Genomic DNA, 21,368 nt, shown 5'->3' on the forward strand with positions numbered 1-21,368 from the left:
TAAGTAAATTAATTGACAACTACATACATATGTCGTTGCTCAAGGTGAACATGCATTTATACACTGATTAAAAAAAGTCCTAACATTAAGATGTTGATCTTAGTACTAAGAATTCTAATTTGAAGAAGAGCGTCGAGAGACCAAAAAATAAACTTGAGTTAAGAAAACGCATTTTAATATCCAGAGAATTAAGAAGAATTAAGCCTTTATTAAGAAGGGGAAAAAAACCTTTTTTTTTAAAGATTAAGAATTGAGCAGGTTAGTATTATTTAGTTAGCATTTATTATATTCAATTGTACTTATTTATTTAATACTTCCTAGGAAATACTTATCCCCAAGTCGCATAACATTTGAACCTATAACCTTTCGCATTTCGGGTAGAACAATTCAGCGAAACACTGACGATTAAATTAAAATTGAAAATGCCGAAATCAAGTATTTTAGGTCTGCATATTTTGGGTAATTAAGTGCCTAAGCATTCCTTAACCTTTTATTAAAATACTTTCCATAATATATTTTACTGTTTTTTAAGAACTTTAAAATTTTCATTGCTTTAGTTATTTAGTTTTAAATTGGTCTAATTTTAAGTACCCAATTTTTAAGATGCATGGTATCGCCTTTTTTCCAGTGTACACATTTAAATTTGACTGATGATATAAGCTAACTATAAATTCGTAGAATTTCGGGAAATATGCACACAAATCACAAAAAAAAGTCATCACTTAGGTGTTGTCGTGACCTAAACCAAATGCCTCCTTCATGCGCATTGTGTTTTTCACATTTCTATTTTTTGCCACATTTTTTGCTATTTTTGCACATTTTGGAGATAAATTTATACGCATCTAAAATAGGTTGTAAGTCTATTTTAAAGGTCGTTGGAATGTTGTGGGCGTGAACTGAGGAAGTGAAGAGGAAATTGCCCAACTGCGTATTTTTGGGGTCAAGTACAACACGCATCGACATCGACAACACAAATGCGTTGACAACAATAATAAGCAAAATCAAAAAACAGCTGAAAATGTGTGTAGACAACAAATCAGAACTGAGAGAAGGAAGAGATCTTCAACAGATCTTTCTCTATCTCTCTGAGTATTTCCCCACTCTAGATCTCTCATTGCGCAAGTCATGAAAGTGAAATTTTCTCCGCTGATCATTGGGGAGCAGCAGCGAACACAGCGAACTCGCACTAAGATTTACTGAATTCAGTTGCCAACGTTCGTTTGCCGGGGCACAAACACAAATTCTCGATTTGTCGGATCGCGTTTGTCACTGACAATGTGACAAGTTCCTGGCGCAAACATAAAAAAAAATTCCTAAGCCAAAACTCGTACAGAATGAATTCCGCATTTGCATTGCTTGTGCTAATCACTGGTCAACTTTTGTTGGCTTCCAGTGGAGTTCAAGCTGATCGCTTCTTTGCAGTTGGCGAACGCGTCGATGGCGATCAATTGCTGCTCAAGGATGTGCAGCAATCGCGTCCTGCCGGCAACGGAGACATAGCTGCAGTTGTCTTCAATTACAACATTGAGGAGCCAATAACATACATTGAAATCACATCAGAGGAAGTGAGTTGACGTTTATTGGGCTTTTGCTGTCGTTGTCGACCCCTCGAAGTTGTCGCTTGTGTGTTGTTTTTTATTTTTTGTTTTTTGCATATTCCCCCGAAAAAAACTGAAAAACTGAAAACAGAAATAGAAATGAAATTTGCTTTTTTTCGTCACCGCGCGTACGAAAAGTGCCCCGCAGAAAAAAAAAAATAGAAGAAGAAAGCAACAACAACAGCAACATAGAGTAAACTATATACATATGTAGATATGTATTTATTTATATATTCAGTACATCTCTGTGCCACACAGCCTCCCTCTCTCTCTCTGTCTTTCTCTTTCTGCCCTAGGCATGCCATATTACTGTGTATGGCCATTAGATGCGCAGATTATTGCTTATAGGATTATGAATCGAATTAGCAGGCATGTATGCGAATGCTGCACGCAAATTAAAAGCAGATCCTAGTTAAATATGCATTCCAATATAGCTGTGAAATTCATTCATAAGCCAAGTCAACAGTGTTGCGATAATGCCGAAACACTCAGCTGCATAATTAGGTAAGCACTTGTGAAGCTACAAAAAATATTTCGACATGGCAAACTGCAAGCATTTAAAAAGGTATTTCATTTGCATTGCTAAAATTTCGAAATATTGATGAGAAAAGTCGGAGATGAAATACTCTTAAAATGAAATAACTTATATAAAATAAGAGTTGCAAAGTGGTAATCAATATTCTAATAAAAAGAATATATTTATTGAGATAACTGTAATAAACATATCAAAGCTAAGAAAGAAAAAGTTTTTACGCCTACTCAACTATTTATTTCAAAAATTGTTCACTTTAATCAAATTATAGAACATGAGATTAAGCTACCATTAAAAATTTGAACAAAAAAAAAATATAAATCTATAAATTAAACGTATAGTTTTTTTATTTTATAATTTGCTTGAACAAATTATTATGTCTGGGCAGAGTATAAATACGCAAAATATTCGAAAATATATTTGTGAGAAAAATCAGTTCGAATACTGTACTGTAAATTCGCCCATTTGGCACGACTGCTGACAGCATTTCAAGAGTGAAGGGGCGAGGGACATGAAATGTAAATGTTTTTCAATAAGGCTACTGTTGGCTACTTGTTAATGACGCGAGTTTTCCTAAGAATTGTAGCAAAAACACACACACATTGTTGTATTTCAATTGCGATGCAAAGTATCAAAATTAGCTCGCTAGTTTTGTTGTTGCTTTCGATGGGGTCGACGAGGCGTAGCCTAAGACGCGGCATGCTTGATTGAATGCCGCATTTCGAATAATCGAGTTTATCACATCATCATTTTGCAGAACATTTCCGCCGAGGTGCAATTCAGCTATTCTGATGTGCTCGTCGTGGGTCGAATTCGACTTGTTAAAATCAATGCTTCGTACAATATTGAGAAACTTGACGACGACGATGATGAGGTCCAAGATATGTATGCAGCTGAAAAAACTGAATTCGATGTGATCATTCGCATCTATGGTTTCAATAATACCAAACTTAATGTTGATCCAGCGCTGGTGCTGAATCGCGGCACACAACATAAGGGCCTAATGCAGCCCCTTGAAAATGATGAGGACGAGGAAGCGGATTTGGTTGGGGACTACGCGGATGTGGAAGACAGTAAGGATCTGCTAAGTGACAAGATCATTGAGATTGGGGAGCGTCAAAAAGGTATCTTAAACTGACAATCATTTCGTCTGAAGCTAATCAAATTGTTGTATAGGTGACGATTTAATCTATCAACTGATGCAGACATCGTCCCAGGATGGAGTTGGCAATCACTCTGTGACCTTCTACTACGTTGACAGGGATTACATTACCTACGTCAAGTTTATACTGTTCAATGTGAGTAGCAAGTTTTTGATTGATAATACACTGTTAACTGCAAGACTCATTATTATAGCACTTTGACAATAAGGTCAACAACACGCCGTACACAGCGCCCGTGGTCGAGTATAGTCATTATACGCCCACCACGATGAAGGCAACCATCACGGACTACAATGTGAAGAGCCTCTTTGCCCAAATGTTTATGTACGGTTATCGTGGCCCTGGAAAAGCGCCTCAACATTACAAGCCCTACCTGGAAGAGACGATGATGCAACTTAGAAGTCCCAGCCCCGACAGTTCGTTGACTCCCTTTCAGCACACACAGGTGCTACTTATCATGGGTGGCACAACAAAAGCACCATTGAATGATGATAACGATGACGGCGATGATGACGATGATGATGATGATAACAATCCAAGAATTGTTCAGATCCGACCAGAGGATATGAAGCTCGATCATACGCCAGGCGCAAGGAGCGTTGCAAGTCCGTCTGGAGTCGAGAGACAGTTTGCGATGAAGCATAACATTTATGCTCTGCTTGTCCTAATGCTGTTTGCTGTTGCATAATTTGCTGCACACACACACACCCACATTAGTTTAACCATTCGAAGAAAAAAAAGCTTTATTTGAAGTAGTAGAAGAGAAAGAGAGTATATTGCCACCCACACACATTCTTTACACATTGTAATATTTAACCAAATAAACCTATTAAACCTTTAGGCAAGTTATCACACACACACACACGCATATATCTCTCTATAACGTACTTGATGACAAAACAAATTGAAAAAGTTGCGAGGGAAAAGTAGGTCATGGCACTGCCTGCTTCTTCTTCTTCTTCTACATCTACTTCTGCACCCTCGTGACTCTCCTCTGACTCTCTCTTGGCAAATTATCTGCGGCAACGAACGAACGAACGAACGGCAACGGTGGTTGATTTGGCAGCGCAAACAAAAAGAAAAAGGAAAAGTGAAAAGGCTGCTGACGTATGTACACACACACACACACACATACACACCGACACACACATACACGGACTTTTACACATAAAAAGTTCTCCGTCTCCTGCAAAAGCTAAGCAGCCATTGACCAGCTCGACTGCGACTGTTTATTTGCCCGGACAGCTTGAATTGCCTCCCGCACAAAAGTGTATGGAAAAGTTCTGCAACTTATACACACTCATACAACTAAACACACAGACACACACACTCATCGAGAATTAACTTACAGACAGCGTAATGCTCTGCCTCTTAAGCACAACGTGTCCGGCGCAACCAAATGGCCAACGAGATGTTAGATGCCAGACACATGAAACTTTCAACCGCATTTCACATTTGAAGCTGTCCCCAAAACATATTCAGGTCCTCACAACTGCTTTGTTTCATGTCATCTGCAGGCGGCAAGCAGCTGCAAGTGCAACTATATTTATACCCGCTAACCATAACGTAGAGGGGGTATTATAACTTTGTCTGCAGGCACAAAATGAACGTAACAGGCAGAAGGAGTCATCTTCGACCACAAACGTAATTTTGAAGCGAGAGTCATGCATATATACAATAATTGTACATAAAATAATATCTCTAGTATTTATGATGCTTTTGTATGAAAAAAAAAAATGCCTACTGTAATCGGGTTTCGCTTTGAGTGAAAATCTGGTATATTTTGTAATCTAGGATATATTGAATGGATTACTATATTGGTATACCAAATATAGCCTTTGGTATATATGAATTTGGTGTATTTTTAGAATACGTTCTTTTTTTTCAAAATCAATATAGTTTTCTTTTCAATCAAATGTAGTTTTCTTACTTGTTTTTAGTGGAAGTAAGCGCAAATACTCTCCCAATTTCATATATTTTATAGACTAAATATGATTTATAACATACATATAATAATAGAATGCTATAGATACGGTTCAACTATTAATCAATTACAATTAATTCATCATAGAATGATATGGCTACAAATCAACTATTTTTGTCTCTGTGAATTACTGATCAACTATGTATATTTACTCTTAAGTTATTTAAAGAAAAGATGCACTAATTCACTGTATTTTAAATAGGGGAATATGATTTATTCATAACAAAGATATGCTGTAGCACCTTCAACTAACTATTAGATTCTCTTTACTCGAAACTTACATATTAAGAAGAGTATTTAATACATGTTAAATATGATTTACATATAAATCACATGGAAGGATGCAATACTGTCGACAGCTACAGTTCAATTATGATTCAGTTGTAATTATATCTTTGCTTGTTGGTGTTTATAAAGAGAAGATACATTAATTCATATTTTACAAGTTAATTGGTATAATTAGCATTAAAGCTTTCGGCTGTCTACTCATATAATCTCTAATGGCTTAGAAAGGATAATTGTAATGAGTGCTCAATTTATTGACAATATAATCAAGATTCGCACACAGATCTTTCTTGAAATAACAAACAGTATTATGAGCCTGAATGATATCATATCAGATTAAAGGACATATGCCCAAGAAAAATTAAAAAGAAATAGTTACATTTTTTTGGAAATAAAAACAAATAATTTTGAACATATATATAAAATAGTTCAGGTCTTCCAATCATATCAATAGCTACGCACTGAAGTAAAATAAAATCTATACAATTTAGTTGCGGTTGCCAAAAAAAAAAAATAGTTTGCAAATAAAAGCAAAAATTCTTGTAAACAAAACTTTGATCATTTCAAAGTTAAGAGTAATAAATGTAAACTATTTCAAAACGTTTTGCATAAAGCATATATGTATGTATAGTATGTATGTACTTATGCTTTAAAAAGCACTCTTTGTGTGCAACAATTTTATAGTTGAAATGTCAGACAGTAAGCCCTCAACAAAACGAGATTCAGACACCAGTCACAAACATGGCTATTACAAACAGTTGCCAGGATACAGATCCCCACTCGACACACACGTGAGCATAAGCAGATGAGATGGCAACGCCAGAGAAAACAATTCCACACAAGGCAGCAGCAGAACAGCAACAGCAGCAAAAAGTGCAGACGGCTAAAGACAAGGCAGGTGAAACACGAAAAGACATGCGAAAAGTATAAGGAGTGGGCGGGGGTGGGAATTTATACTATAGTGTATATACCTGCGCCTCGGGAGTAACTTATGGCCATATTTATGTTTAATTCACAACAGAAATTTGTAAAAATTTAACAAATTTGGCAGCACTTGCCGCAGATCCCCCAAAGACCAAAGCCAAAATGAAATAAAACAAAAACAAAAGCAAAAGCAAAAACAACATCAAGACAGAAAAGACAGGAGACTAAAGACGCCTCCGGCGGCAGCTTGGGCTAAATTGAAAATTTCTTTTTATGCGTGCCGCTTACAGTTTTTATGTGCAGACATATAATACAGGATATATTATATAAGTTTGTGTGTGTATGTGTGTGTGTGAGGCTATAGCTGTAGGGCGTGGCATTGGCATTGTAAACAACAACGGATAAGCAGCGCACACAAGTGTCATCCAGATACACGCCCTAAGCTCACAGCTCTGCCTGGCAACGGCAACGGCAACGGCTGTCAGTCATGGGCGCCCATCCCATAACCCAAAGATGAGAGAGGTGGGTGAGTGGAAGAGAGCCAAATACAACGACGAACCCCTTTGGCCAAAGGGGTGACGTGTGCTTTTGTCAATAACTTAATAACTTAAAATATGGTTTAATGCTCACGTAACAACATTTTGCCACTTGTGCCAAGCACGCGTGTCTTGTGTGTGAGTGCGAAACGAAAGGCTTGGCGAGCACCAAACCAGCTAACAGCTAACAGCTAACAACCGGCAGTCGACAGTCGAACAAATGACAGCAGACAGACGACAACCGACAGACGACAGAGGACAGCTGAGAGAGAACCATGAGCCAAGGGCTAAGAGACCTCACAACTCTTGAGGGCTTCAAGGTTTACGGTTTGAGTATTTGGGGAGAAGATTCACTTTTTATGCCTAAGGCAACAAATATTGCAAGACTGATTGAAAAGCATAGATATAATGATTCTATTCTACCTTTATACGAGCGTGTAATGCACAATTATCAAAATCAATAGACGGAAAAATTCTTGAAAATGATTTCTAAGAACTGTTCATTCAACAATAAAAACAATAAAGTATTGCTATATTTAGAAACTTATTATTCTTTAACGGCCTGAAGATCCTAGTGGCTGTGGCTCATCTTATTGCAATTAGAAATTCTATTCCTTATTTAAGTAAAATAATAATAATAATGTTCTTTAACAATCTTCTTCAATACACGAATAATTAACGCTAATGAGTTCTAGAATAATTTGTTCTTCAACAACAACAAGAAAGTACATATTTCCTTATTTAGTAATTCAACACTCTTTAACTATTGTAAATTATTTTGACATGTATAAAATTAAAACTGTTGTTATTTAGCTGTGCAGCTTAGTATATTTTATATGGATAACATGTACAAAAGGTACATATGTATATCCACGCTTAGTAATTTAATATTCTTTGACTATTGCAAATTCTAAATTCTTTAATATAATACTCCTAAAGATTTTCTGGATGAACATAATATTAATTCAATAGACAACAAAAATAATTCTGCTTCTTTACTTGGAAACTTAATATTCTTTAATGTTGTATACTAAATTAATATTTATTGCCTAACAGTTTATTAAACATCGCTCTTGTTTACTACTATTAATTGGAAAAGCTAAATAAATAACACATGCATAGTAGTTTCTTTTTAAATCAAATATTGTGTGGATTTCAATAAGAGTCATCTTAGTAAAACTTTTCTTGCTTTAATCTCGCATATTTCAAAAACATTTAAACATTTCATGTCTTGGCATTAGAATTCCTATAAATTATCTATGTTTAATATCGAAATGTATTTTGTATTATTCCTTTGTCAAAAGTAAACCCAAATCTAAGTTGACAGGCAACTTTTACAGTTGTGCTACGCCTCATGTGTGTGAGTGTGTGTGCGAATGTATTAGTATAAGTGTGTGGCATGCCTGCTGGCGTTGCGCACGTGTTTAGCTTTTGATCCTTTTTTTTTTGCTACCTTACCTAAAAGCCGTAATTATCGATTTTCTTTTGCTGGTTTCGCTTCAGTATTTTTCTCTTGAGGTTTTTTTTTGGGTTTGGGTTTAGTTTATTTGCACATTTGCATTTAAAATAATTAAAAAAGTATTTGACACACTGGCGGCTTGTGTACATGTATTTGCCATTTACCATTTACCGCAATTCGGCAGGTCAGCCGCTTCGGTGCATCCATTCTGTGTGGATTTGCTGGGGGCTGCATAATTCATATAATGCCAGAGAAAGGGGGCCAACTCATTAGCGTACGAAGGAAGGCGCCTGTCTATCTGTCCTCTGCCCAACCTTTTGCAGCTACCTCCTCGCTGACAATGCTTGACGCGACTGACAGAGGGTCGCTGAGGGTTCAGGGGGTCATCATCATCGTTCTCTGTGTGTGTGTGTGTGTTTGTTTGTGTGTGTGTGTGGGCGGGTCGCACATGTCTGAGTCTTGAATTGCATATGTCTGCTTCACAGGCTTTTGCTTTTGCTTTTGCATTTGCATTTTATTAAATTTCAAAAGCTCTTCGCACAATCGCGCCCCATCCACTTGTCAGTTCACCTGAGCGCCATTGTTAGCAATAGGGATAAGTGGGTGGAGGGGGGTGGATGTAGAGGTGGAGGTGGAGGTGAGGGACAGCACAGACTATGCTTGTGCGCATTGCATATTTATGCACTTAATAACGCATTTTAGCATGCTCAAGTGCAACTCATCTTTTGTTACAATGCAAAGCGACAGACGAGAGAACGAGTGTGGGTTAGGACACAAAAAAAAAGAGAAAGATAGAGATAGAAAGAGAAAGAGCCGTCTATATAGACGACAGCTAGCGATAGCTGCAAATGGTTTTCACATGTCCCTGCGCCGTTGACAAATGGAGCATGAGATACATGCCATGTCAGCTGCCATGCATATGCATCCGTTGCAACATTTCATTCTCATTCGGATTCTCGTTCTCTCTCTCTCTCTTTCTCCCCTCCCAATTCCCAATCCAATCCACATGCCCGTTATGCTTTGCCTGTCAAAGCGAACAACTTTTTGACGTGCACGTGGCGTATGCGCAATGCCAGGAAAGGAACTCGTAAAATGCATAGTATTAAAGCAATTACCAGCTGCAAGAATTCTGTAAAGTTAAGCTGCTTACAACAACAGCAACAGTTGACAACAACAAACACAAAAACAATGCAATCAAAATTGTAGTTTATAGATTACCATCGTACACAAAAAGCACAAATGACATTCTCAAGAGGCGAAATTGAATTGAGAATTGGCAAAAAACTATTGAAGCATAGTTTGATGCCAGTCGACCACACACACACACACACACACACATACACAGTTCGTAGTTTCTGAAATAGTTAAGCCCTGGTCACTTACATAATTGATTGATTTGGCGTGCAACAATTGAGTGTGGGCGTGTGTGTGAGCCTTGTGGCAAAGTGGTAAGTGGTTAGTGGCAAGATTGCCAAGTAGCAGGCACAATAACCGCACACACACACACATACAACGACATCGACAACGACAACAACAATGACAACTAGCTGGGCGACCGCTTTGGGGTCCGTGTTGCTGCTGCTGCTGTAGCCAAAGCTAACAAACAAAATGCTGGGTAAACCAATCAATGACACAACTGAAAGCCACAATGTCAACCAAGTGGAAGGAGCAACTGGCGAACAGTGGTGAACAGGCAAAGATTGAACTGTTCGGCTCTCCTGCTTGTTCACATTAAATTACTGCTTTTAGAACTGGGCACAAATGACACTCAATGCAGGCTGAATGCATTGCCAATTGACAGAGAGAAAGTCGTTGTGGAAAAGCGCGTGCCGTTTCTTAATTGAAACTGTCAGCGACAGGAGACCATAAATCAAAGCGACCTAATCTCGAAACTAACTCGACTTCAGTTTAGGCCAAACAATTAAAAAGTTTTCAATTAACTCAGCAGCAGCAGCGAATGGAATTGGCACTTGTAATCGGCACCTGTTCAACAAGCCGAACCAAAGCCTGGGCTTCATGTTTAAATCGGCTTAACACAGCGTTGGAGTTGCAAGCAGAGGGTTGTTGTTGCTGTTGCTCACGTAACACATTTATAACGCGTGAGCTGTCTTCTCTCTCTCTCTCTCACTGCGTGTGTGTGTGTGTGAGAACCGAGATGAGTTTTGAAACATCGTGTGAGCAACTTTTATTCAGCACTGCTTGTTAGACGCATAAACTTTTTGCCAGCAAACTTCGACTATGCTCAACTGCCGGATACTCTCACAATTGCAGCCAAATACTCAGCCATGCTCTAGCTTATACTCTCTGTGACTGTTTGTCTCTGCAGGGTAGCTGCACAGCTCATTGCGAATATAATAAACGTAGAAACGTAACCAAAGGTAACAGCCAGCGCCTGGAACAACAACAGTCGCTGCTGCTGCTCTGGCATTTTTATGGTCCTTGCAAAATTAAATAAAAACACGCGCAATGAAACAAACATAAATAACACAGCAGCCCCCAGTTTGTTGCCAGCTAGTTCCCTCGCGATTGCCATAGCTCAAGCTCAAACAAAAGTGCCATGAAATGTGTTTGTGTGTGTGTGTGTGCGTCTGTTTCTGTTGGCCATAAGCAAAACGAAACGTAACGAAATGAAATGAAATGCCGCCGGCACAAGCACAGTCTAGTGCACATAATTAGCGGCGGGCTAACTGTGGAGGGGGCGGATGTTGGTTATAGTAAATAGGAATTGGCCACAACCAACAAAAAAAAAAAAAAGAGAAAAAGAAATCATGACTCTGGTCAGTGACCAGTCAGTGCGCTCAACTGTCACTGCACTCGGATTCAATGGGAGACTAAGAACTCAATTATTTTTTACGGTATATAATTAAAACACACTGCAAAAGCCGAGAGTCAGAGTTGAACAGTCAACGTCAGCAAAAGAAGAAGAGGGACTTATTAATGATGCTTAGCTCTCTCGCTGGCTAATGAAGCCTCAGCTAAGCCTCGCCCACTAATGCTATGGCCAGTTGTAAGAGGAAAACGATAGCAAGCAACAACACGAACGTTTGTCGACTTCATCAACAGTTGCCAAGTTAATTACGCTAAGCGATGCCAGGCATTTCCAGCCTCATCTTCATTCACAGCTAAGATGATGGAATTTATGCGCGTGCAACAGCAACAGCAACAGCAAAAGCAAAAGTAACAGCAGCTTAGTGGACGCTTTTGCAATTTATTAATGCTTAATGCGAAATCTGTTGGAAGTAGCAAAAAGTGTAGCATACTTTCGAGCGCTTCATAAATATGCTAAGCACATTTCAGACACATTGCAAAGCCACACACACACTCCTACACTCATACAAAACTCGCCTAATGCGTCAAATTATGAATTTAAGCTGTCTAAAGTGGTGTCAAAGTGTGCTTGACTTGCCAATACCCTGCAACTTGATATCTACCCAAAAATATGTAGCATACTTTTGAGTGGTTTCCTGAATATGTACGACAAATTATCAAATCAGATGGCAGCGTACACAAACATCGCATACCCTGTATGGAATTTATAAATAAAAATGTCAAATTATGAATTTAAGCTGTCTTAACTTGTGTCAAAGCGTGCTTGACTTGCCAATACCCTGCAACTTGATACCTACCCAAAAATATGTTGCATACTTTTGAGTGGTTTCCTGAATATGTACGACAAATTATCAATTTAACTGGCAGCGTACACGACCGTCACATACCCTGTATGGAATTTATAAATAAAAATGTCAAATTATGAATTTAAGCTGTCTTAACTTGTGTCAAAGCGTGCTTGACTAGCCAATATCCTTGATATATCCCTTACTTGATATATATCCAAAAAAAATGTAGCACACTTTTAAGTGGCAAAGACAAATTATCAATTTGACTGACAGCATACAAGACTGTTACATACCCAGTGCGCTATTTATGAATAATAATGTGGATAGATTAGTAACAAAAAGATTTTATGATGAGGCACGTTCCGCATTACGTTTTCACTTGATTATCGCACAAATAAATGCACAGATTTCAAATGAAATTTGTAATTTTCTTAGTTTGCCTTGCGAATTTGCATAATGACCATAGAGGAAATGACAAGCACATTAGGCCATGTTATCCCAGATTTCTTCTTTCTCTTTTTGAGAGAGGGGAGGCAAACCACCCCTCACACTCTCACATATAAATGGGTAGACTCTTATGAAGCGCTATCGAATTTCGTTTTACGATTTCATTTCGGGCATGTCAGAAACGCAAACGTCTCCGTTTGTTATGTCAATTTATGTATGTGGAATCGGCGCGACAGTTGAGCTGCCTATATGTGCCTGCAACCCCTAAGCTCAATCGAGGCAAGGAGAAAAAGGAAGTGGAATGTGGCAAATGGCTCATATGTGTGCACTGTGCACTTGACTTGACTTGACGACGCTGACACTGGCAGCTTCAAAAAGTCAAGCGCTGCTGCCTATATTGTGCCAAGCAATTTGATTGCCCATGGCCCAAAGACACACACAATACACATTCCGACAAAATGACAGGCAAGGACTTTAAGGAGCACCACCGCCGTTTTATGATCGTCTCTCTGTCTCGCTGACACATTGCCTTTGATGACACCACACACACACACACACACACACACACACACACACACACACACATGCTCAGCCGGCAAGCAATCAGTCAGCAGTTCAAGCCGCCGTCCATTCAAAGTGCCTGTTAAAACATTATGACACCAAGGATCAAGTCCAAGAGCAAACGCAATTCGTCTTATAACTTCTACATCGACTTTGACTTTGATGTCGGCGTTGAGGGAATATTTAAAGAGGAAAACGCGGGCAAAGCTTTTCGCTGAGATGATTTATATGAAAGCAAAGTTACAACTCCCAACGGCTTCGCAGAGCATTTATCGAAATGAAAGCGTCAACTGCTTATCAGGACGAAAAAAAGGCGTGCAAGATTAAAGGCGGGGTATACTCAACTAGAACATGGCCATTAATATGTTATCTAATATGGAAATCGTGCTAAGTAAGCAACCTCAGCTGTCTCTAATTCAATTTAAGCTACAATTTATGCGTGCACACTTTCATTTAAATAAGCAAAACCCCGTTTTTCTTTTACTTAGACAGCGGCAGCAGATTATCGGTCGTAAATTGCTGCAAAGGCGTAACGAGAATACGAAACCTCCTTGCACTTGGCCATGGCCAATGGAAATGGAAATGGAATTGGAATTGGAAGTGCCATTCCGAATGGGAATGTGAATGGGAATAAGTCGGAGACAGAGGCAGAGACGGAGAATGAGAACAAGAATCGACACGCGCAAACCCTGACACGTGCCCTTAACCGCATACAAAATACACACACACACACGCACTGTTGGGTGTTGAAAATGAAATTGAAAACTGTTAAATAAATCGCAAGCAAGTGCTGTTTCTACGAGGCATTCGACCAGACGAATGGGCAAACTGAATGACAAACCGACAAACGATGATCGAGAGAATGGAAAACGGGGGCAAACATAGGGCATGAAAGTGTTATTGGAGTATGGGATACAGTTAAAACGAAGCAAGCAAGAGCAAGCACTGAGCACTGAGCCACTTGAGGCGCCCACTCGACTTTAATTTGGTGCCACAAGACACAGCCGAGTCGAGTGTAGAGCGTCAGACGGCATTGAACGTGATTGGATTTTTATATTCAATATAAAAAGGATTAGAGTAGCATTTGTGTGTGGGCCCAGCCATTGAAGAAAGTTCATAATAATTGGAAAAGTTAAGGCTCCAGACGGACCACAACGGCAGCGGCTCCATCCCGATTACCTTGACGCACAAGACACAAAACACATAAAATCAATTTTAAGCTTCCCCCGCTACAACAACAAACATGCGACAACGCCCTATAAATAGACGCAGAGCAAACAGTGGACAGGCTCTGGCTGTGAATCATTATCATCACTTCCGGTGTGCTATGCCACTTGAGAAATGCCTCAAATCAAGTCATGCGTACACAAAACCGTGTGATAGAAAAACTGGATCAATACCAAATGAAACTCGTCAATAGCTGAGCAAGTTAATGGCTGCTAGGCTAGCAGCTACCCTTTAAAAAGTAACTGATTTATTTTATTTTAACACTTTGCTTATTTCGGTCATCATTTTAATGTCTCATCTTACTCTGGCATTTTATTTCAACATGTGTCAATAAGTACAATGGGTATAAAGCTAGCTCATACGCTTTAATTAGCTTATTGCTATAAGCATTTAGTAAAGTTTAACACTCTACTTATTTCCACCATAAATTTTTATGTTCAACATAACTCCGTCATTTTATATTAGTAAGCAAGTAGCCAAAAAATATGCGAAAAGTGCTAGATATGGAAATACCCTGTGTATTTAAAAAAAATTTAGAGAGAGTTTTTTAAAACTTTGTTTCATTTCCGTTAACAATTTAAATTTTACTCTAATTTATTTTAATTTGCAACCAGCCAAAAAGTATGTAATACTTTTTACTCAATTTTACTTCACATACAAAATGTTTGTTTTGCTCCAATATTGATATCAGCAGTTTACAAATTTTGCATTTTACTCGCTCTACTAACAAATTTGTCATCCCATTTAAGCTACAGCTTTAAATAAAACCCCTTGCTGTAGACCTGTAAATCAGAGCTTAATGTTTAATGCTCGGCATTAAGTCTCATCCGTTTCCATTAGGCTCTGTTTTATACATTGTCACGTTCATATGCCGCACTTCCTACACCAGCAGAGACTCTCCTACTCACTTTGCAGTGTGCCAGCCTACAGAGTTTCAGTGATCTAATGGCTGAGGCCAGTCGCACTTAATAGTGGCGGCAGCAATTTAAAGTGGTCTACGGTTTAATGGACATTGTCAGTATTTATTGTATTAATATCGAAAGGCAAAAAGGATGGCCTAGGCTTATCCTGTGTGGTAAGCGAGAGGGGGGTTGGAGCGAAGTCAGTTTGGACACTAATAGCTTTTCCGACTTGAGTGAGCGACCATTAAAGTAAATGACTTACCTCGGGTATATCATCTGGCACCTTTCCCATCCAGGACAACGATAGTATTGTGCAGTCGCATTTTGTGTTGATGTTGCGTTCAAAGTGTAAATGCATTTTACGAGTTAGCGCGCCGCTTCCGCTTCCGTTTTTCTACCACATGAACAATGAAGCCAACTATTAGTTTCTGTTGTTCTTGTTCGTGTTGTTGTTGTTGTTCTTGCTCCTTCTCTATAGTTGATTTACGTCTCACACATTTTGCTAGATAAGAGAAGAGAGAGAGAGTGAGTGGGGGATGTTTCATTATCGTTTAGTATAACATGCCAATAACTAATTTACAATAAAAGCTAATGCCATGGGAGCTGCCTGCCTTATCAGCCACAACGCAGCACACTTTTGCCCTCTGTGTGGAGTGTGTTGTGTGTTTGTTGTACATGTGTTATGGGGGCAACAGCATATGCTTTGCCCTGCCATCATCAATGTATTGCTCATAGGGGTTGACAAATTGCAGCACGCAGCAAACATAATTTGAAGCATACTTTTCAGGGCACGACCGGGACGCTAATTGGATATTAGTGGTAAGTGGACAAACTTGCCTCAAGAGCACGAATATACACATGTCGTCGCACATGTCCTATCTAACATTGCCACACACACACATATACAGAGATAACCCATTCGCACGCACCAACACACACACATTCCCAGCGAGAGACAAGATGAAACTTGTGCAATATGAAATTATAAAAATTTCATTCTATAAATTGTTAAAAGTTACCCGCTGGTTTTAATAATTCAACAAAGTTTGTCAACCGAGTCTGTCTGGCTTCTGCTCTCTTCGCCCTTCTCCTTTGATGCTTCCTCTGTGTATCAGAATGTTTCAAAATGTGCTTGAATAATTGATGTGATGTTGCTGTTGCTACAGTTTTCGTCTGGCATTTACTATAGCATTGTCCACATGTGTGTGTGTATGGGTGTGTGTGTGTGTGTGGGTGCGTGTGCTTGTTGTGTGTGTGTCTAGGCAGCAAGTCAACAACATCAACATTTGGTCCAGAGCAACGCAATGCCGCAGGCTGTGCATACACTTCAATTATGTCGTGTACTTTGTCTGATTGAATTTGTCATATGATATACAGTTTTTGATTGAGTATACGCCTAGGGGTGCGCATCAACTCCCCAACAACTCGTCTGTCAGCAGTCAGTCAGAGCAAAACTAATGACCTTTGGAAAGCATTGACAGCATTGGGACAAATAAAACAAAACCACTTTGGCTTGTCTTCGTTAAAAGGCAGCCTGTTTAAATATTGATAACTCAGTTTCGTTCTCTTTTACTTTGCCATTGTCTGCCATTGTCGATTGTTTTTGTAGCATTGAATTAAATTTCAATTACCAAGCCAAGGTTGCCATGCCCATGCCTTCAATCGTCGTCCTTCTTCTACTTCTCCTGCTCCTTGTCTAACTGTCGAACAATCAAAGCAAAGCCACGAGAATGCTACGAATGATTGCACATATGCCACGAGCTATATTTCGTACGTGTTACTTTGCCCACTTTTATAGCTTACACATACACACACAAACACAGAGAGAAAGCACTTTTAACAGTTCTAAGCTCACACACAGACACACACACACAGCATTGTTTGACTGCTTTAAAATTATACAAACTGCTCGAAAGAGGGAGAACTGCTTCTCACATTGCTTTTATAATGTGCAAAAGCTGGCAAAATTCATGAACGCCGCCGTCGCAAAACTGTCGAAGTGTCAAGCAGTCCGAAAAGTGTTAGACACTTGCCACTTGTCACGTGCAATTGCTGCAGGTGGTGCGGGCACGGGAAACATTTCCCTTTGCTGTGCACTTACATGGAATGTGCATTTAACCAACAACAAAAACAACAAAGTGCAACAACAAAACGTAGTCAACCTTGTCCTTGTCTGCCAAATAAGTTTGCTAAGAAGAAATTCACGAAAATAGCCAAACGAAGTTAAATATTGCGCGACACTCGAAAGTAGGCAACAAAAATTGTATTTTATGCGGCGCGCTGCGAAGTAGGCAATAGTTTTTGTCATGGCCTTCGCCATCAGAATTTAATTATGTGGAAATCAGCGCACACACAAACACAGACAAACAAACACACACACCCACACATTGTTCGTAGCAGGCGTTAGCATAAGCTGTAGATTAGTTGTTTCACACAAGTTCAACATTAGTTTTGCTTTGCTTTGTTCACACTCCGCCCACTCTTCGTCGCTATCGTTGTCGTCTTCGCGCATGCTGTGCGCTCTTGCAATTAAACTGCCAAAATAGGATTAAGCATACGCTCCATTGTACGCATCACGCATTTAAGGCGCTTAAGTTGACTTGCTTCGAGTGTGTGTGTCTGTGGGGTTCAGTTAAAAGGAAAACGACTTCATAGGCGCCTGCTTTATGCCTACAAAGAATTTTTATGCACTACACCAAGTCAACAGCAATGTTTGTGCTCATGTTACTTCTTTCAAAAGTAAGCTTAAACCTCTAAACAATAAGCAAATTCCTTAGAAGTTCTGTAAATTGTTGTGAACTATTTTTAAACGCTTCTATAAATAGTAATTTAAACTGCAATTGTGTTTAGAAATTAGCCATGAATAACGAAAATTAAAAATAAATTTCACTTCACTTACTTCCACCCGCTGCGTATTGATTTCTAATTGAAATAAATGAATACATTTTGCGCTTGGTTTAATGTGAAACTGTTGAGCAAAGCATTTTGTCAGTCGCCGTTTTATGTGTCTGCGCATTAATTGGCCCAAAGCTTCGTTTCAATTTATGGCATATGATTATAATCGCATGGCGAATTTTTCATTTTGACTAACGACGTCGCCGTCTCCGTCGCCATCGCCATTGTTCCAAAACATATTTCGCTGATGTTGTGTTGATGATGACAACATGTCAGAGCAAGCGAGCAAGGAAACCAAGTAAAGCAAAGCAAAGCAAAGGCAGGCCAGGCATGTCGAGCCTTGTGTCCTTGAGCTGCTTTAAACTAGTTCAGCTCTGCGTAATGAAAATGCAGCCATGCATAACACATAACATGGGCCAAAAGCAACAGAGCAAGTGGGCAAAAGAACGAAAAGCAAAAATCTGACACAGGACTTGCAAGTTTTCGTGTGCGTTGTTTTGCATGTTGCCCAAGCAACATCTAAGACAAGGATCTCTAAGGCACCTAACTTGCTGCCCCCTCCTTCTTTCTTTGCCACCGCGTGCGCATAATTATCTTAACTTTTGTCGATGTGTTGTTTGTTGTGCACACGAACAACGACGACTCAAAGAAGTTCAAAGCGTGGCGACGGCAGCTCGAAAAATGAAAATTACGAGCCGAGTGCGCGCTTTGACTTTAATTAACAGCACGCCAACATACACAAAACAAAAAGCACAAATATTTGTACTCGAGTTACTTGCATGCACTTAATTGACGCATTTGCAACTGGACTTGGCCAATATTGAATCCACTCTCAGTTCAGCTGGCAGCAACAAATCCCAAAGAGAGCTCTCGCCGCAAATACAAGAGAAAGCAATAAAGTTTTGCATAAATGACGAAATAAATGACAGCCAAGAAAAGCAACTCTCTGCGACAGACAAAGGGGGATAAAAGGGAGGAGAGGGTGGCCTTTTGTGTTGTCTCGAGATGGGTTTGGGGTTTGGTTACTTGCCAGCGCGGAAAGGGAGCTGGCAGAGGGGAGCGCTGGGATGTTTGTCGGGTAGGTTAAATGTGTTGTGCACTGAGCTTTGCGAACCGGGAGCGCACTGGGAAATATAAAAGCTGGCGGGTTGCACTGTGTTTGTTGTTGTTGCTTTTCTTGTTATTTTTGTTGTTGTTGTTTCGGGCTCTTGTTTATTGACTTTATGCGGGGGTGTGGTGTCGTATAATTTGTTTCTACTTTAACCAACCCCTCTCACCCAACGGAAAGCCGCCGCATGTTGGAAAATTGTGCGCCTCAGTGGCGCTTCACACACACTCACACACACTCACATTCACACTCATACACACAACCGCAAGTGCGTAGCATTGTTGTTGCGTGTTTTGCTATTTTATACCCTGTAACTGGACAACAAGTGAATTATAATTTAATGTGTTTGCAAGTACTGTAATTAGGCAGTGTATTAAATGCAGTCGAAGCTCACATATTATAATTCTCTTAAATTCGAGTCGTCAGAAATTATTATTGGAGGTTTTAAAGTATCTCTAACATTGTTTTGTTGCATATGGTTAAAAATATTTACTTTCTTTTACGTTTATTTGAAATATTAAATAAAAAAAGTAAAAAACAAAGAAAACAAATAAAATATAAATGAAAATATAAATCAAGTTAATGTATTCCAATAAACAAATTAAAAAACAAAACCAAAATAAATATTTGTGTTTTATTTTTAATACGTTTTCTTTCTTTTTTTTAATATAAAAATTTTAATATAAAAAATAACTGAATTTAGAAATACCATAAAAATAAAATGTAGTTACCCAATTACCCGTAATATACTTTTAATAGGATATCTTGCAGTCGTGCAAGTGCAATTCGCGCTTTCTTTTCTTTTGTGGGCTCGTTTCTTGACAAATACAGCGGAAAATAAACAATTTTGATATTCATTATTTACTGCCAGTTGTTGCCAGAGTTATGCAAAATAAAACCGAAAATGGCCGCCAACAACAGCATGAAGCAATAACAACAACATTGTGATGTCGCTTATTGCCATTGGCAAAAATATTGGCAAAACATTGGCTGCTAACCACAAGAGGTGTGGGCGAACGAATGGAGGGACAAACGACGCGGAACGTCCCACACGTTGCACTTGAACTTGCCACAGAACTTGCCGCCAAAGAGCAGAACGCGTCGCGTCCTCCGCGACACAACTCAAATTATATAATGCAAAAAAAGCAACGAAAAGAGAAAGAACAAAAGCAACACAAGCAACATAGAAAATAAATAAAACAAATGTAACGACCTTGAGAGAGCAAAGCAACAACAATAACGACGACACATCAAATTTAAAAATAATTTCTCAAAGAGCAACGAAGACCGAGAATGAGGAAAGAAGCGTATCAAGAGCAAGAAATGGCGGCCATGCGTTGGCGTTGGCGTTAGCGCCGCAGCGTCGACAGCGGCAGCGGCAGCGCCGTCGACGTCGGCATTGAAATTATGCAAAGTGAGAAATTTGCCGGACGCACAACAACGTTTCTGTGTGTGTACGTTTGTAAATGCATAGATAAGTTTGTATTAGTTAGTACATGACTAACATTGCGAATTTGCCGTTAACTCGCATACATAACATTTATTAGATAGACATGCATGCACAAACAGACGCTTTGTTGTTGTGGTTTTTTGCTTTTGTAAAAGAATTTTGGCACGTTTTGCACGCATTAACGTATGCATGTATTTGTAGGTATAGCTGTAGTGTGTGTGTGTGTGCGTCCGTGTGTTTGCAGCTTTTTATAGACGTGTGCTTAGCTTACACTCCCCCTCCCTTCGGTTTCTTTCACACTCCAGGCTTCGATTACGAAAATCGAAAAAAAAGCAAAGAAATTCCAATGCCAATCGATTTTCATTGTTATGTTAGGCAGATTAATCGAACACAAAACAAAAAAAAAAACAGAGAAGAAACGAACTCCAACTTGGTTAAGCTTGAAATTCCAACGAACCACAAAAGCCAAGTAAATACGAGTAAAGTCGATAAATGTAGATGAAACAATAAAACGAGCGAGAGAAGTTCATGTCTTCGAATAGCAATCAGTAGTAGGCAGAGTGTCGACGTCGTCGTCCACAACAACACCGACAACAACAAACAAACACAAAACTCCCGCATCGCATGTATAGACATTTGATGTGGTGTCTGTGTGTGTGCGGGCAAAAATCCACCACCCA

At 39.2% G+C, this 21,368-nt stretch overlaps 2 protein-coding genes across 2 annotated transcripts in view; one reads left to right on the forward strand and one right to left on the reverse strand.

The window, feature by feature from the left end:
• LOC132787687 (tubby-related protein 4) overlaps positions 1 to 21,368 on the reverse strand; it is a 31,834-nt gene that overhangs the window by 9,781 nt on the left and 685 nt on the right. Inside the window, 1 exon segment of the mRNA XM_060794928.1 lies at positions 15,498 to 15,737. Within this exon segment, the coding sequence (XP_060650911.1) occupies positions 15,498 to 15,593 (96 nt within the window). The 5' untranslated portion in view covers positions 15,594 to 15,737.
• On the forward strand, positions 1,218 to 4,151 carry LOC132786241 (uncharacterized). The gene is made up of 4 exons (XM_060792723.1): positions 1,218 to 1,565; positions 2,888 to 3,254; positions 3,307 to 3,428; positions 3,487 to 4,151. Exons 1-4 carry the CDS (start codon positions 1,335 to 1,337, stop codon positions 3,979 to 3,981), a joined length of 1,215 nt encoding a protein of 404 aa, XP_060648706.1. The 5' UTR covers positions 1,218 to 1,334; the 3' UTR covers positions 3,982 to 4,151.

The sequence above is a fragment of the Drosophila nasuta genome, chromosome 2R, assembly GCF_023558535.2.
Source record: "Drosophila nasuta strain 15112-1781.00 chromosome 2R, ASM2355853v1, whole genome shotgun sequence".
NCBI classification, from domain to species: domain Eukaryota; kingdom Metazoa; phylum Arthropoda; class Insecta; order Diptera; family Drosophilidae; genus Drosophila; species Drosophila nasuta.